This window comes from Pseudopipra pipra, chromosome 8, assembly GCF_036250125.1.
Source record: "Pseudopipra pipra isolate bDixPip1 chromosome 8, bDixPip1.hap1, whole genome shotgun sequence".
NCBI lineage: Eukaryota > Metazoa > Chordata > Aves > Passeriformes > Pipridae > Pseudopipra > Pseudopipra pipra.
In genome coordinates, this window is record NC_087556.1 from 34,008,896 (window position 1) to 34,027,109 (window position 18,214).

General features: G+C 41.8%; 1 protein-coding gene across 1 annotated transcript; it reads left to right on the forward strand.

Annotated features, from left to right (window-relative positions):
• The first annotated feature begins 2,062 nt into the window (after positions 1-2,062).
• OAT (ornithine aminotransferase) lies at positions 2,063-15,228 on the forward strand. The gene is made up of 10 exons (XM_064663582.1): positions 2,063-2,213; positions 5,809-6,035; positions 6,959-7,183; positions 7,311-7,406; positions 8,789-8,916; positions 10,705-10,827; positions 11,497-11,625; positions 12,489-12,602; positions 13,369-13,513; positions 14,428-15,228. Exons 2-10 carry the CDS (start codon positions 5,837-5,839, stop codon positions 14,586-14,588), a joined length of 1,320 nt encoding a protein of 439 aa, XP_064519652.1. The 5' UTR covers positions 2,063-2,213; positions 5,809-5,836; the 3' UTR covers positions 14,589-15,228.
• Positions 15,229-18,214: the final 2,986 nt, after the last annotated feature.

Genomic DNA, 18,214 nt, shown 5'->3' on the forward strand with positions numbered 1-18,214 from the left:
GCAGTAGCAAAAAGTGTTTTCTGTTTATAGAGTAAAAATTGTCATACAAGAGGGAACATTTTTTTTTTCTTAACATGAAAACCCCACTCGATGGCACTGAAATATCCTTTTAGAAATCCTTTGACTGATAGCCTGATTATTCAGATTTTTTAATCAAGGCTAAAGGAATTTATGAACCAGAGTATGAAGAATCCAAGGGACATAAAATTCTGACATTAGACAGGATGAGTTTTCTTTCTTTCTGTTTATTTTACACAATCTACTCTTCACTGTCTAGTTTATGATTGTCTTCATTATCTTTATGCACTTAAATATTTGGAGACTTTGTTTAAGGGAACTTAATCAGTACCAAATTATATCAAATGCTTCTTAGAATATGGAACTGAACACCATTCCAATCCATAGTTTAGTTGCTGGCTAGGCTTTGTTCTCTTCCTGCTAATAAAGGGGGTTCAATAGCTCCTAGATAATAACTGCCTCTGGACTTAAGAAACTGGGCACAGTACAAATGTGTACTCATTCAACAGCCATGACTCTGAAATGTGTTTTGCAATTTAGCCCCTAAGGCACCACCTTTTGGTGCTTTATGCTCTCCACCCACCTTTGGCAGCCAACATAGGGCACTTTGTTGGCAGAATTAGGCTAGTAGGAGACATAAACATATTAGCAAATTGAGCCTAACTCTCTGTGTGTTTATAAAGAGCACAATATTATCTTTTCTCCTCCCAGCCCTCGCTGCATCAAGCTGATTGCACATCAGGGAAATTTTTCTCCCAAGGCATAAGCAGTGCTGCTCCCTGACATCCAAGGTTTGGGCAATTTGGTTAGAAGATATGACAAGATTCAGGAATATTTTCAAATGAGGGCTTGTTTAGTGCAGGGAAGATATGCAAATTCCGTGTCTCAACTAGGATATTGTTTTCTTTGTGGAAGAAATAAACTCTTTTCCAGCACGGATAAATTTGTTAGGACAATCTATGAACAAAGAGCAAGAGGCACCCAGAATTCATTACTGCTAAAACTGAGGGGTTTTTTTTTCGCTTGGTGGGGTTTTTTTGTTTTGTTTTGTTTTGTTTCGTGGGTTTTTTTCCTTCCTGTTGGGGTGGGTAAGAGAAAAAGTGAAATACTCTTGTTGTTCTTCTGTACTCTGCTCTTGTGAGACCCCACTTAGAACACTGTGTCAAGCTCTGGGGTCCTCAGCACAGGAAGGACATGGACCTGTTGGAGTGAGTCCAGAGGAGGCTACAAAGATGATTATGAGGATGGAACACCTCTGCTATGAGAAGAGGTTGAGAGAATCGGAATTGTTCAGCCTGGAGAAGAGAAGGCTACGGAGAGAACTTAGAACCCTTTCCAAGACCTAAACGGGTTACAAAAGAGCTGGAGAGGGATTTTGGACAAGGGCCTGGAGGGACAGGATGAGGGGGAACACCTTCAAACTGAAAGAGTGTATGTTTAGATCAGATTAGGAGCAATTTCTTTACTGTGAGGGTGGTGAGGCCCTGGCACAGGTTGCCCAGAGAAGCTGTGGCTGCCCCATCCCTGGAAGTGTCCAAGGCCAGGTTGGATGGGGCTTGGAGCAACCTGGGCTAGTGGAAGGTGTCCCTGCCCATGGCAGGGCATGGAACTGGATGATTTGAAGGTCCCTTTCAACCCCATCATTCTGGGATTCTCTGATCCCATGGGAGCAACTTGCAGCTGCCAGCAGAGTTACCACCACCATCCCAGCACAGTTCCCATTTCCTAGTCCCTCTCAGTTTTTACTCAGTGCTCGCCCTTTCCTGCAGCACCTTCCCCGACGGGGCCAAGGGCTGGTGACAGCGACCCGGGGGCGCTCGGGCAGGGCCTGGGGGGCTTCACCTCGCCGAGGTTTGTGGGGGTTCTGTGGCCACAAGGACTGTTCCTGTGCTGGTTTTGGCCGAGGTAGAGTTAATTTTCTCCACAGTGTTTCGGACAGTCTCCGGGGGCCATTCGCCAGAGGGGAGCGGAGCCCCCGCTCTGAGGGGCGGGGAGAGCTCCCCCAACAAGGGCCGGGGGCGGGGCCAGACGCGGGGGCCGTGGCTGTCAATCATCCGCAGCAGCCAATCGGCGGGCGCAGCGGCGGTGACGTCGAGCGCGGGGCGAGGAGAAGTGACAGAGGCCCGCGGCTGCCGCCTCCTCTTCGCCGCGGGCCCCGGCACCGGCAGCACCTCCGGCAGCACCTCCGGCTCCAGGTACGGCCCGCCCGGCCCTCGCTCGGGGGACATTCGCGACTCCCGCGGCCCGGCAGGCTGCGATCCGGCCCCGTCGCCAAGGCCCCGTAGCGCTGCCGCGGGCGCTGTGTCGGTGCGGGAGCGGGGGCGGTGACAGCCCCGTCCCTCCGCTGTGCTGTGTCAGGCCCGCGGTGCCGCAGCTTTGCCTCTGCAGTGTCTTTGGCTTTGGCGGGGGGATGGCGAGCTGGATCTCCTGTTTCACTACTGGGTTTATTGCTTTTTATTTTTTTTTCTTTTGCTGGAGAAAAGGAGGCTCGTGGGGACCTTCTTGCTCTCTGCGGCACCCTAACAGGAGGGTGGTCAGGCTCTGCTCCCAGTGAACAAGGGGCAGGATGAGAGGAAGCGGCCTCAAGCTGTGCCAGGGGAGGTTTAGGTTGAACATCAGGAGGAATTTTTTCACAGAAAGGATAATTAGACGTTGGGAGGGGCTGCCCAGGGAGGTGGTGGAGTCACCGTCCCTGGAGGTGTTTAAGGAGAGACTGGACGTGGCAATCAGCGTTCTGATCTGGCTGACAAGGTGGTGTTGGGTCATAGGTTGGACTTGATGATCTTGGAGGTCAATTCCAACCAAACTGATTCTGTGATTCGGGATTCTTCTCTGCCAGTTTAGGTCCTGAGCTGTTCCTGATGTCTGCAAAGGTAGCTTGGCATGTCCACACTGCTGTCCCTCCTGCTTGTCCCCTGGAACATTCACCCCCTTTCATTCAGCTGGTGAAGGCAGCAGTGTGGCACTGATTCCTCTCTGCTGTATCAACATGACTGTGACTGTTTTTATGTATTTGACAGTATCTGCCATTTACCTTGGGGTGTGCTTCAGTGTCTGTCAGGGTTGGAGATGTACAACCATTCAATTTACCTGTGAAATCGCAGGCACTGGCCCCTGTCTGGATATTCTTGCTCAACAGCTGAGCAGAGTTGTTCAAGTTTTCACAACTGTGCTTTGGGTGATTCTTCTTTTCTGATGCAAGAGCTTTTCCACTTGGTGTAATTCCCTGGCTTCCGATTCCTGTATTGCCTGCTGCAGGGCACGATCATATTTCTCACTTCCTCATGGTTGGTAACAAGATTAGGTTTCTTCATTTTGTTTGTTTATTTTTTTTCCTTATTTTGCCCCTCCTCTTTCCTGAAATTTTGGTTCATCTTCTCTCGTGTATCATCAAAACCAGATTTTTCTCCACCTTTTAACTTCAGATTAGTCTTTAATTCCCAGCTTCACTCACCCCTACTCCATGTAATCTCCTAAACCTTGGATAAAATGGTGTGGTCTCACTAGCACAGTTTGCAGGGCATTTCTCTTCATGGAGGGGAAAGCCCTTTTAAAAAATTCTGATTACTATTTTCCAGCCTCTTTGAAAGAAGTAAAACAAGAACCTCAAACTGGGGATCTGTAATTCTTCATGCAGAAAGGTACCTCCCTGACACAGGGCAGATGAGAGTTTAGTTTCTTTACATCCATTATTTCAGGAATGTCTGGGAAATCTGCAGAAGCTTGTGACAGGATTAGCTGCTGTGCCATGGAGGTGTGCCAGGGGCCAGGCTGTCACAGACCAATTACATGTTAGTACTTAAGCAGGTTGCAATTTTGTGTGGTCAGAATTTTTTCTTGCACAGAGAATTATTTGTCTTTTTTGTTTGCAGAATCTTTGAATAACCATCTTGAAAAGTATTAACACAAATGTCTAATATTTAACAGCTGGAAACATGCCCAGAGCTGTGCAGCTGCTGTTCATCTCCTGCTGGAATGGAGACTATTGACTCTTCCTAAACTCCTGGATTTTGGTAGTTGATTTTAGTAGGTGGAGAAAGTAGTCTTTTGGCTTTGGTTAGAAGTGAGGAGCAGCAAAGTAATACCTGAGGAGTTTGCTGAAAGAAATGCCTCCGTGTTCAAGGGGACACATCCACAGTGCTGATCTTTTCCAAAATAAATCCATGACTTAACACTTCTGTCTCTGCAAGGAGCCTGAAATAACAGCACCCTTGTGTAAACCATCCTTGCGTTCTCTTGTTGGCATTTAACACCTATATTTTGGTTAGGTTTTATGATATGCTTTGGTTGGGTGCTGCAGCAGTGTCAAGGCTGCTCAGCTCTTCAGTTTGCTGTGGAGTGTGATACAGAGGAGGCTGCATTTCATACTCAGAGTACTTATTGTAATCTGTGATCCTCCTTTGGGGCTTTAACCATTTGGCAGCTTATAAATGTGATGTTCTGCAAGACTAGAAACTTGAGCTTTGAGAGCTCTTGATGGCTCTCTGCTGTTCCCTGCTGTGAGGAGAGTTTGTTTGGACAGCTTTAAAAGTGCCAACTCACTTTTTCTTCTCTGGGATGTATCTTTGTGTTGTCTGAGGTGCAGGCACAGAGAAGAAATCCAAGTGCATTTGTCTCACAAAACCCTCAGATTATCATAGATAGTAACAGTACAAGGTTGTATGTTCAGGGAAAATTGCTGAGTTTACTAAGAAAATAGAGAGTGCTCTAATAATCATTAATATCTGACATCTCATTACTTTCCATCTGTTTTTTGATCACAAAATCCCAGAATGGTTTGGGTTGGAAGGGACCTCAAAGCTCATCTTGTTCCAACCCCCCTGCCATGGGCAGGGATACCTTCCACCATCCCAGATGGCTCCAAGCCCCATCCAACCTGGCCTTGGACACTTCCAGGGATGGGGCAGCCACAGCTTCTCTGGGCAACCTGTGCCAGGGCCTCACCACCCTCACAGCCAAGAATTTCTTCCCAATATCTCATCTGAACGGACCCTCCTTCAGCTTAAGTCCATTCCCCCTTGTCCTGTCCCTCCAGGCCTTTGTCCAAAGTCCCTTTCCAGCTCTCTTGGAGCCCCTGTAGGCACTGGAAAGGGCTCTAAGATCTCCCCAAAGCCTTCTCCTCTCTGGGCTAAACAGAATGATGGTCTTAAAAAAGTATTAACACTGAGTGCTTTATATAGTTGGCAGCATTTTAAAATCCAGAACGCAGCATTTTAAAATCCAGAATGCAATTTATGTAAAAAGTTACAAATTTTGCTTCTTAAAGCTGATCTCAGTTAAAACTAATCAATCTTTTATCACATTTGTTAATATTATCAGCTAAAGGTGATTTGTGTCCGGTGCTTCTTCCCAGAATTATATTATTTACTTTCTGATTTTGTGACAGGGTTGGTCTTACAGTAGTCTTTGGCAGAAAAAAGGCATTTCAGTAGAAAAAGAAGTTTGATGAACTTAACTTTCTTATTGTAGTTTATATTAATAAACCAAAATTAAGGCACAGTGAAAAAAGAACTCTTACAGGAAAAATGGTGTAACCAGTTCATAGACTCGGAGAGTCACACAGCTTAGTTTTCTTTCTGTTTCTGTGAGTGTACATTAAAATAGAAAGAAAATACTAGCTTGAACTTAATCCCACGTTGATTTATACTTCTCATAAGCTTTCTTGCTTGAGTTGCAAAAGAGTTGGGAAACCCCTAATCCTGGCAGTAAAACCCCTTCGGTCACACCGCGCGTTTCGTCCGAAGCGTCGTTAGTGCTAATTATTAACTGTCTTTTATTTTTCCCCCTCAGATCTATATCAGAATACCTGAGGTCCATCATGTTTTCCAAGCTGAGCCGCCCCCAGAGCGTTGCTGTTCTCTCTCGAGGTCTCCACGCATCCCTGAGTTCTGCTGCCTCAGTTGCTCCCAAAAAAACCGTTCAAAGGCCCATCTCCTCTGAGTCGATCTATGAGCGTGAGGCTAAATATGGTGCCCACAACTATCACCCGCTGCCTGTTGCTCTGGAAAGAGGGAAAGGTATTTTATTTAGGTTTCCCAGTGTGGTATAGAGGAGATATATCTGTGCAGGTGGGATGGGATGAGTTTCTGAACCTTTGTTGGGTATTTTTTTAGGGTGGAATTGAGATAATCAGTGAAATAAAGACAGCTAATTGTTGGTTAGAGAGCTGGATCATTATGCATAAAGCCATCTGATAAAATGGTGATGTCTCTAAAATATTTTATCTAAATAAAGGTCAAAGTTCCAATAATCTCCAGAATAACTCAGCAGGAAAATTGTCAAGCAACTTTGTTTCTTCTTTTGCCTTGTTTGGGGAGGTTTAATGTTAATGTGAACATGAAAAGGTGCATTGGAACCCTATTTAAGTCCTTGTGTACTGTTCCTGTATTATTGCTTAATTTAAATTTACTCTGGTCTTTAATCATGTTTGAGGGGCTTTTTTGTCCTGTGAGTTTATGTTAAAATGCTATCAGCAGAGTGATCCAATAGTTTCTCTTTTTCAGGGCACATTTTGACAGCTCAGAGCCTTCAGCCTCTTGAGTTTTGAGATTATTTGGGTTCTGTTGATTTTGTTCTTTATTTTATGACCTCCAGTTAATTCTCTTACAGAAGTTTTCTTCTCTATCTACCTTTTAGTGCCTAAAACAGAGACTTGGAGGGGAGGTAATAGTCTGATATTACTAACTCCATGGAATGGCAGCTTTATATTGGAAATGCTTCTTTTTTTTTTTGTTTCCTTATTTATACTGTACTAGTTTTGTTACTCATGATCTCTTTGTCAACTGATTATTTTCTAGAGGCCCTTTCAGGAATGCCCTCAGGGATAGAGAGAATACCATTTAAATTGGCCAGGTTGTGTTGTAACCCTTAGTTTATACCATTTAGTATTATCTCATGTCATCTTTTATTTTGTGTATTGACCATATGTTTGTTTTCCCAGGTGTTTATGTGTGGGATGTTGAAGGTAGAAAGTATTTTGACTTTCTGAGTGCTTACAGTGCAGTTAATCAAGGTCACTGTCACCCAAAAATCGTGGATGCTCTGAAAGCTCAGTCTGAAAAACTAACCCTGACATCCAGGGCGTTCTACAACGATGTACTTGGTGAATATGAGGAGCTCATCACCAAAATGTTCAATTACAACAAAGTTCTTCCAATGAACACAGGTGAAGAAATGATTTCATTTCCATTTTATTTCTTGTCTGTGAGATTCAGCAGCTGTGTAGCATTTGGTACTGCATTGATGGCCTCCCTCATGTACAGGAGTGATCATGGTGCTGCTTTGTGTTTCAGGGGTGGAAGCTGGAGAAACTGCCTGTAAACTGGCTCGGAAATGGGCATATACTGTGAAAGGAGTCCCAAAATACAAAGCTAAAATTATTTTTGCAGGTATGTAAAGTGTTCAAAGCTGATCAACCTCCTTAAAACTCTGTGTTTGAGTTGAGGCATTGAGGAGGAAGAGAGCTCTGGACACTGGATTGTTGAGAGGCAGCCTGAAGTCACGTGGAAAGTACACTCAGTCCTCCACGCTCTTTTAACCACTTGAAGCTTAGTATCTTTTTATTCTTAACTGCTTGTCTTTTATATAACTTTTTTGTGAAATCACTCCTCAAATTGCTGCCATGCCTCTCATAGGTTGCACAGTAGGGTTAAACCTGCTTCCCTCTTAGGCTTCACCCTACCAGTGGTTTTCTTTGCATCCTTGAAGTCTTCCAGAGATTGACATTAACCCAGTAAAGCCATACTGGAGTCTCGATCATATAATGAAAGTAAAAGCAGTATTGCTGAAGTAAATATTGGGCCCTGATTCTCTGTTGAAATAGTTCCTCCCTTTACCTGCCTGCTCTGCTTGGCTCCATAAGAGGGAGAAGTTACCTGCCCCTGAAGAGACTGTCGTGCTTAGCTAAATAAAAAAATGGAAAAAACCCCATATATAATAAGAAAATCTGATATATATATATATATATATATATATATATATTGTTCTTTGGTTATAGATAAAATATTCTCGTCAGTGCTAATGTTGTTCAATGATTCTGTATTTTATTAAACCTTTCAGAACAAAACTTACTACTTAAATATTGACCTTTTTCCCTGAGGTTGCTACAGCTGCAAATAGTAGTTTTAACTTCTGGTACATATAGTACTTGAACCATAAGTGCCATTAGGCAGCATTTGTAAATTACAATTCATAGTTGAATATTGCATTATGTTTTTTGGGACTGAATAGAGATTTTTTTAAAATTTCTTCTGGGAGTTCTTTGAACAAATGTACTTCTCTGTCCTTTTCTTCTATATATATTTTATTTTGCTCTTCATATGTAAGTGGGTTTTTCTGGGCCTTTGAAATGCACAGAGTGTATTTTCTGATTTAGGCTTAGTGGCAGCTTTATTTTTAGGACTTAAATTAGGAATGGTGTTCATTTTCCCCGCTATATTTAATAAGTAATATTTACATAAAAGCTGAACATCTTCCTTAAAAAGATGTTATCTGACTTATTTTCAATTTTTCAGACTACTAACAAAATTTAAGGAAATTATTTTGAATAAACTTGCCAGGTCTTAGAGTATAATTTTATTTTGTTTTTTGATATATTCTTTTGATATAGCAACACGGTATATTTATGACATCAATACAAAATGCTAACAATTAGAAGAAGGATGATAATATGCTGATGTTAGGTAACTTAAAATGCAGTAACAAATGTGTCCTTTAAACTGTTCTGGGTCTTGGTCAGTTTTGTAACAATCCCCCTCTCTTTTTTTTTCAGCTGGCAACTTCTGGGGCAGAACAATGTCTGCCATCTCCAGCTCTACTGACCCATCCAGCTATGATGGATTTGGGCCCTTCATGCCAGGTTTTGAAGTGATCCCATACAATGACCTCCCAGCTCTTGAGGTATTTGACAATTTTATCATTTTACAATGTCTGTTTGGTAAATAATAAAGCAAATCAGAAGCTTATCCCTTTGACACTAAGATACGTGTGTCTAGATTTATTTAAGAAATATATATGTTATTGATGTGCATAGGAAATGTGTGTAAATTCTGCTTTGGTTTTGATTTTCAGTTTTACTTTAGGATGTAAAAGAAAAACCACATGGTCTGTTTCCTCTCACATCTCACTAAGATGTTCAAGGTACAAATGAAGAACAACAGATAAACCATAATGGAATTCAGATCAGTAGCTTACATTCCAAAAGTCAGGACTTGATTTCTGAAACTAATACCTTTAACTACTTTTCTCAGAAATGCTGTGCATTCTTCAATGACTAGATAACTGAAAGAGAATGGGTTTAGATTGGATATTTTGAAGGAATTCTTGGCTGTGAGGGTGGGGAGGCCCTGGCACAGGTTGCCCAGAGAAGCTGTGGCTGCCCCATCCCTGGAAGTGTCCAAGGCCAGGTTGGACAGGGCTTGGAGCAACCTGGGCTAGTGGAAGGTGTCCGTGCCCATGGCTGGGAAGTTGGAACTAGATGGGCTTTAAATGCCCTTCCCATCCAAACCATTCTGTGCTTGTGTGACTGGAATTCACACAGTTGCAAATAAGTATTTCCTTTTCACAGCATCCTTAAAACCATGCTAGGCTGGTGTTTCACTTAAGCTGCTGAAATGCCAGGGATTCTGCATTTCCCTGGGTTTCCTGAGTTTTGTCCTGTCAAACTGTTGGAGAAGGTTGACCTTGATTTGTCTAATATTTTCCACCTTCATAATGTGGGTTTATATATTAAAGGGTATATTGGGCTTGGTGGCAGCCACGGGGTGCTGGAACTGGGACCTGGGAGGCAAGAGGGTTCCAGCCAAATACAGATAGTCCTGAAGGGCTTGGAATGTTGGCATTGCCACTTTTGTCATAGAATCACAGACTGTTTTGGATTCGAAGGGATCTTAAAGATGGTCTTTTTCCAATCTGTTACCTGGGTACATCATCTCCGTGAGCAAAAAAGTTTTGTTGGTTCTGCTTCATACAAGGGGGTGGGCTGTGGAGATTGGAGGGATTGTAGGACAGAGTTGATTGTCTCCTTAGAGTTTGGTTAGGATGAAAACAAAGGTCTCTCAGTGTTTTAGTTGCAGTGTGGAAAAGCTTGCTCAGGTTTGAACCTACATCAGGGTGCCCATTGTGAAAGGCCTGTAAGTGTTTAATGGCTTCATTAGAGCTGAATCCATTCTGTTTATGGGGCCATCCTGAGAAAAGCTGTAGTAAATTCATGCTGGGAATCATCACATGTCTTGTGTCTCGTGGACTTCTAAACCTTTTTGAACTTGATAGTGCAAGAATGTACCTGTGGACTTTGCTCTAAGGTAAAATTGTTCTGGAGAGGCTCCATTCTTTTTTGTTTGAGGGGAGAGTTGAGCAATTGTTTGTCTTGTATGGGGTCATGCAAAACTGAGGGTATTTCTGAGGTAATTTATGGACTGATCTGATAATCTGCTTATCTGAGTCTGCAATTTTTAAGGTTTGTACCTTCCCAAGTGAGCACAGCAGCTCATTTTACAAGGCAAATAGTGACATTGTGTTGGAACTGAAATGGCACTCAGGGATAACTGCTTGACATAAATGCCATTATCGTGCCTTAAGGAAAAACACTGGGGCTAGGATTAGGTTCTGCTACATGTATTTTCCAAATTTGACCTGAGTAAAGGCTTTTTCTTTTTGTCTTTCCCACCCATATGTCCATTTTTACAGCGGGCCCTTCAAGATCCCAACGTGGCAGCTTTCATGGTTGAACCAATTCAAGGGGAAGCAGGTGTGGTTGTTCCTGACAAGGGTTATCTCACGGGAGTGAGGGACCTCTGCACAAAACACAATGTAAGGAATTCACTGTAATAACGTGGTTTAAACATTACTATGTTTACTGCTGTATCTTGTAAGGTCATCCTTATATACTAGGTGTAGGACTTCATATATGATTTAATAATCTCCTTTTATTTCAGTGGAATAGGGCAGGGATATTTCTTGTATTTCCTGCTAATACCTTACCAGAAAGTACTTCTTAGCAATGCACATTTTTCACTATTTCTTACCACTGTCACTGGTTTAAGTTACTGATGAATGTTCTTGAACTGCATTTATTTTAAATTAATTTAGCTTTTAATTTCTTTCTCACATTCTAAGTTTCTTGGGACCAAAGCAAATTACTGCAGTAATTAATAATTACCATGGCTATTAGGGGCCCTTGTTGGTGGAGTGCATAAGTGCCAAGAATTTGTAACAGTAGTGGGTAACAGAGTGAAACACTGAAGAAAATGGTTATCAGTGATCTCTGATTTAAAAATCAGTGGTCTCTATTCCAACAGAATTCAGTCTTAACTTGCAAGTGCTAGTCATAATTCAGAGGAAGGTATTGACATATTATTAATAAAGTTGTCTTTATTATTGTTGTGATACCTCAAAAAAAGAGAGCTGTATTGTTTGAATTGAGTTAGGGATGGGAGTGAAACTCATTGTCTGATCTCTGCTCTTTTTGTCTCTCTCAAGGTTCTGTTTATTGCTGATGAAATACAGACTGGTTTAGCCAGAACAGGGAAAATGCTGGCTGTTGACCACGAAAATGTGAGACCTGATATAATTCTTCTTGGAAAGGCCCTTTCTGGTGGCTTATATCCTGTGAGTAACAAAGAAATACCAATAATCTGAAATAATATCAAATTATTCAAACATTTGTTGAATAATGATTTTTTTAGTCATTAACACTGAAAATCTACCAGTTGGAAGAACAATAACTCTGATGTTTGTTGTGCTTGGAATTTGTTGTTCACAAGATTAGCTATGATTTATGACCAGACAGCCCAACCTGTGAGAGATACATAATAAAACAGTGGAATACCTAATACTACCTTTTTAGCTGAAATGGCTGTTTTTCTGTCAGGAAAATAAGTGTCCAGTAGTCAGCTTTTCATTACGGAATTTCTGGTTAGTCTTTTTTACTCTCTCTGGAGAGTGAGTTTATCACAGTCTTGCTGTGATTAGTTTCTAGATGAATTCTGTAGAGGATAAAATACTAATATATGTTAAAACACACATTATGGAGCTGTTTTGGAACAACTGGCATGATTTCATGTGTTTGGCATGTCTGCATGACTGATTTTATCCTCTTGGAGTGACTTAAATTCCTGCTGATTAGGCTGGAAACTACAACATGCCTTGAACTATTTTGGCTGATTGAAGGTATTTCTGAGTTGTTAAACCAAGTGTTGAAGCTTAAGGTCTTGAAATAATATTCAGTTTGGAGAAATGCCTCTCTGCTGTAGTTGGGAGTTACATGTTACCACTATATCTAAGTGTATTTAAGGGATTAATTAGGGGATTGCCAGATCTTCTCTTCTGTATACAGAACTGGGAATGTAAATGTAATTTATTACCATAGGCTAAAAATTTCCCGAGCCCTGAGGTAAAGTTTGCTTCAGAGATATTAAAGTTTACTGTTTTAAATATGTCTGTAAGTCAATTTGCTGACCTCCCCATTTTAGGTCTCAGCTGTACTGTGTGATGATGAAATTATGCTGACCATTAAGCCTGGTGAACATGGATCTACATATGGAGGAAATCCATTGGCTTGCCGTGTGGCAATGGCAGCACTGGAGGTTTGTGTGTCCTGATAAAGCTTTGGAATCCAAAGCAAAAAGCGTGTCACACTGACATGATCTTTGCTTAAATAAATGATATTATTTCTTATGCTGGGAGTATCAGTCCAGCTTTAAGTACAAATGGAAAATTGGCAGTGGTTATCTGCACAGATCACAAAACAAATTCTAAAGTTTTTGTTGGAAGTGTGTCCTAATTCCTGTGTTCTTATGGTCTTAATGTCTTAAATGTCAAAATAAAATTTATATAGAGGGAGTTTCAAGGCACTTATGTAAATTTGGTCAAATAGCTTCACTAAGTTCATGAAGACACTTTGAAATTGGATTATATTGGATATACCAGCAGAGGCTGCTCTGTGAGCCTGATAAAATGTGTGTGCTACTGGAGCTCAAACAGAAGCTAAAATGTCTTGTCCAGAGTGTGTAGTTTAATTATTCTGTGACTGCCTAATTGACTTACATGGGTTGCAGGTCACTCAGAAAGCCTCATCAGATCTGGAGAGATTAAGAATCTTTAGAGCTTTACTGTCGACTTGCAAATAACTGCAAATGGCAGTTTTGAACAAAATTTCAAAAATACTATTGTTTCTTGTAAAAATGAATGAGTAAAGGCTTGATACCAATCTACTGGGATATGCAGCCTTTGCAGTGACACTGGCTGCAACAGCTTTTGTATCTCAGTAGCTGTAATGTCATTTACCCTTCCAGCATGGTACATAAAACAAATGTGGTGCCCTTGAGCTGACTAGATCTGACTTCCCTTTAGGTAATTGAAGATGAAAACTTGGCAAAAAACGCAGAAATAATGGGTAACCTACTAAGAAATGAGCTCATGAAGACGCCGTCCAACATTGTAACTGCTGTGAGAGGAAAGGGGCTGTTAAATGCAATTGTGATCCGGGAAACCAAAGGTGAGGAAATACAGTCAACTGCACCATCACAGCATGAAAAAGTACTTTTCAGCTTAAATTGTAGGTGGGAGATGGTATATAGGCATCATGTTTGTGTTCAGATCTTGGCTATAGTACTGTAGTACCTACCGAAAATTTATTCAAGTGTGTGCTGTTAAAAGTAAGTGGTTTTAATTAAGGCTGAACAATTTTTTAAAAATCATTTGAATTCTTTTATGATTTGATAATGTTCAAACCTGATGGTGAATCTGCCTCTCAACAAATACCCTTTTGTCTCCTCACTGGAAGAAAACTGGCCACATTTGGAACACTAGTTTTTGCCAGATTATGGAAGGATTGGCCGAGGTTGGTTTTTTTCAGGATGGTTAGAATAGTACAATGAATACAGGAGGGTACAAGGAAGAAAAAAGTTAATGACTGAGAGTGTGTTTCTAGGGATTAACACCTTGAATTATATCAGAAAACTGGATATCAAGGCTCTTTATCAAGGGATAAAGTGCTGTAGGGAGTTGGTGTAATTTTCTAAGACGTGCACATGACGCACTGAAATCCAGGTTGCACAAATGTGACTTTGTCCCAAGTCCTGTCCAGATGTTCCTTTACCTCCCCTTTTCATGGCTCCCCTTTTTTAAATGTATTGCTCCATCTAGACAAGCACTGAGTTGTGAAGGGGCCAGAACTCTCTGTGTGCTGGAGGCAAACCTGTGAGACAAATCCCAGAACTTTGCAGCAGTTCTGCTCAGTGCAGATTCTGGGGAGCCGCTCGGAGTGACTCCATCTGTGAACACACTCCATCTCACTGCTGGATGGCAAACACAGAGTCTGGCCCCACACACCACGTGCTGCAGTTGTGACACTTCTTCTGCTGTGGTGTAAATGCCCTCAGTGTCCTGTTCTCTCTCCTGTCGTTGCAGACTACGATGCCTGGAAGGTGTGTTTGCGGCTCCGCGATAACGGACTCCTGGCCAAGCCCACTCATGGGGACATCATCCGTCTGGCACCACCACTGGTGATCAAGGAGGATGAAATCAGAGAGTGCATCGAAATAATTCACAAGACCATCCTGTCTTTCTGAAAAACGTGGCTTTTACAGTCTGTCTGCTGACTGCTCCGAGGTGCTGTGCTGAAATATGTGCGATGAAGGCCTGCTCTTGAAGCAATCATCTCTCGTTCCTTTTATCTAAGAGGACTTGTAGCTGTATCTTTAAATTATAGTGGCTCGATAAAGAAAATACAGAATGATTTTAAAGAGTTTCCAGTCTTGGAATACTTGGAAATAAAGTGGTGAGGCGCTGTTCATCTTCTACTGAACAGTCGAGTCAGAATGTCTGAGGGGAGATATCTGTAGAAATGTGCTTAATTGCTGAAAGTCCTGGCCACAGTTTAAATTTTGATTTATATCTATATTTTACTAAGGGTTGTCTTACACTCTCATGTCACTCTCCAAAAACATTTGGCATTTTTGCCCCCCGGCGAGATGTCTGTAGGAAGGAAGCAGTCGTCATTATGGTTGAAATTTGTGTTTCTCATTTGTAGCTTGAAAAAAAATTCTAATGCTGAAGGTTTGACAAACTGGGTGTTATGCTGGTGAACTTGAGAAGCATCGAGCTGTGTTCTGTGTGTACAATATTTTGATTGTATGACAAGAGATGCTGTTTTCAAGCCTGGCCTCAGTGTTCGGCTTTGCAATCTTGTAAAATAAATCTGAGCATATATATCTGTTTTTACTGTTACAAAACTTTCTATGATTGGGATGTTTATATTAAAACATGCTTTGCATTAAAAAAAAAAGTTAACATGCAACTAAGATACTCAGTCTATTCAAAAAGCACAAAGCTTATAGAAACTTAGAGTTTTTAATACTTAGCTGGTTTTAGCTGAGACTAAACCCTGATTAATCACTGTTAGTGCAAAATGTTCCCTTTGCTGAGCATAGGGGTTAAATACAGTCACATGTTCATAATGGGAAGTGGTAAATAATCCCTTGGTGTTTTAAAGGCAGCTTAGTTCATGGAAGTGAACCAATCTGCTGGTTGGCTCTCAGAACCATTTACCCTCCCCTTGGTTTGGGTGAGACAGAATGATTAGTCATCTGTGGGTGAAGGAAGACTGATTTCCATTTGGAAAAGCCTCATTGTTGCAAGGGGTAATGTGTCACTGGGACTGTTATTCTTAGGAATAAGAAAGAAATGCAGTGGGGTGTTGCTGAGGAAGTTTGACATTTCTGAGAGCTGTGCTTATGGAACCTGATTGGGAAGGAGGGAAATAACTGAAGGAAACCACGGTGTAAACAGCATTTGGTCTCTGAAAGGACTCCAGCAAAAGGTAAACCCCCAAACTCCTTGGCAGCCTGAAAGTTTACTTTTTTAGAGTAATAGGGCTGGCAAGGATGAAGGAGATGATCAGGTCTGTTCCCCTGCCCCAGTTACAGCTCTGTCAGTGTTTGCCTGATTGCCTGAAAGGGCTGGAGGGCAGAAGACTTCACTGTGTGTTTTAGTGCTTCCCTGCCCTTACTGGCAGCAAGTCTCCTACCACATCTGTCTGTTTTGCTGCCCATTACAGTGTCCCTAAGGCCACAGAGAACAGGTTATTTTATTTTCCTTCCATGCAACAGCCTCTTACATACCTAAAGTCTGTTACTGTTCTTGTTTCAGTCCTTGTTCCTTCTCTGGTTAAAATTCTGAGTATTTCCTGAGAGACAATGTTTTCTAGAGCCCTTGCTGTGCTATTCCTGCAATTCCCTGCTCTGCTGTGCCCTCAAAAATGCTGGGTAGAGCCAGACTAGTTCACATGGCTTGGATGCAGTACTGTGGTTTATGCACCAGTATTGTGGGTTTTATTTTTTTGTGCAAACTGCTTTGAAGAACAGCTTTGAAGCTGTTTCCCCCCATTTTAGATTTGTGTAATAGGCAAGAATTACATGCATGTAAAATTCTGCAACTTGCTCGACTGACTTGTATCCTCTGAGAGTATTTCTTTGGCTGCTGGTGATCAATTTGAGCCCTAATCTTGTCCAGCCTATTTTCTGGTTGCAGTTACTAGGCCAAGACTTTTCAGAACTGGAGAAATTTTTCTCCAGCAGACCACTGCTGGATCTCTGGGCTTTTTGTTCATCTTATAGTTGCTTCATGAGTCCAATTTTTTTGCAAGCTTATGAAAATTGGGGTGTGTATAGACTTTCTGAAGACAAGTCAGAAACTGTCATCCTAAATTGCCCTTATTTTAATGATGGGGTAATTTGAGTTTTCTGTTTTAACCTGAAAGTTCTCTGACCCTCTCAACTAAGCAGGGACCAGGGTGTGTGACTGCAGCCAGAGCTGGAGCAGACAGAAGAGGGTTTTGATTGGTTTAATTACAGTTCAATGCCAGAACAAGTACAGAATTATATGTATTATTTCAGAAGTGAAGACAGGTACCCAGGATTTCTCTTTCCAGACACTCAGCCTGTCACCAGTTAACCTCTGCCTAACAGCAATAAAAACCAAGTTGGCAGTTGTCTGTGAGATAACAGGAAGAGCTGGGATGGCCAAAGGGAATGTCAGAGATCCTCCTCTTCTCCTGTGCAAAGTGACAAAATGACAGGCAATCAGGAAGATCATCTGCCTTTGGAATGTTGAGTCTGTTTTGAGAAAGGAGGGGGGGCAAAAGAAGGATTTGCTTTATCATGGAAAGTGTTTTTTGGCAATCCTAAAGTGGAATTTGGCCTGTTGTCAGTGACACTGCTCCAACCTCTCAAACTCAAATACAGCTGCTTGTATAACTAATGTGCTTGTAAATCCGTCTGTGCTTTTATTGTCTGGGATCCTAATTAGCCTCAGAAATTTTCTTCAGGGCTTTTATTACCAAAAAAATGTAGATAACTGAAGTGCCCTCACCTGCTGAGTGCCAGAAACCCAGTGCTTTGGGGGTTGTACTTGTTCCACTGATTGCTCAAGTGCAGGTAGCTCAGCCAAAGGCTGGTGCTGAGCAAAGTTTAACTCGAAGGAGGCCAAACTGAATATAATTTACAAATTAGTGTAGTATACACACAAGAGTATACAAAGAAAACATAGAAGACGTTTCATAAAATATTATGAGCTTGGTTTCTGCATGACACCTTTCTAAGAGGTGAAGAAGTGATAAATGCAAGCTCAGAGAATGCCCTTTCTGTACCTTCCTAGTGTATTTTTCTTAAGTTTTTATTAGCTGGAGATGAGAGTGTGGAAATGGCATTGCTTTGGTGATGCTTTTTGCTGCCGTAATTGAAGTTTCTTTTTAAAATGGCATTTGAAAGAGCTCTGCATTGCTTATCCAGAGGGTTTAGGTTTCTTTAGCAAGAGCTATATAGGAATGTAACTTTCTAAAGGTAGGAATATGTATCTCCAAAATGTTCCTTTAAGCATTTGGCTGTAAAGGCCTAATCTGCCTCGGTCATATGGCCTGCACGGATTTTTGTGAAGTAACTTCTAATGTTTCTTTCCATCAGGTGCATGCAATGTTTTTCTAAATGAGCAGTGACTCTGCCTTCAGTGCTGTGCAAACACATGGAGGTAATCCAAGCACCCCAGAGCCAAACCAGCATTCCTGGGGCACCCAGGGCAGCCCTTGGCTTCACTGGGAGCTTTGTGTGCTGAAATAATGCCCAATTGTGCTGGCACCTGTGCACTTTGGCACGGGAAACATGCGTGGGTTTTGGCATGAAATCACAAAATATATAGCCTG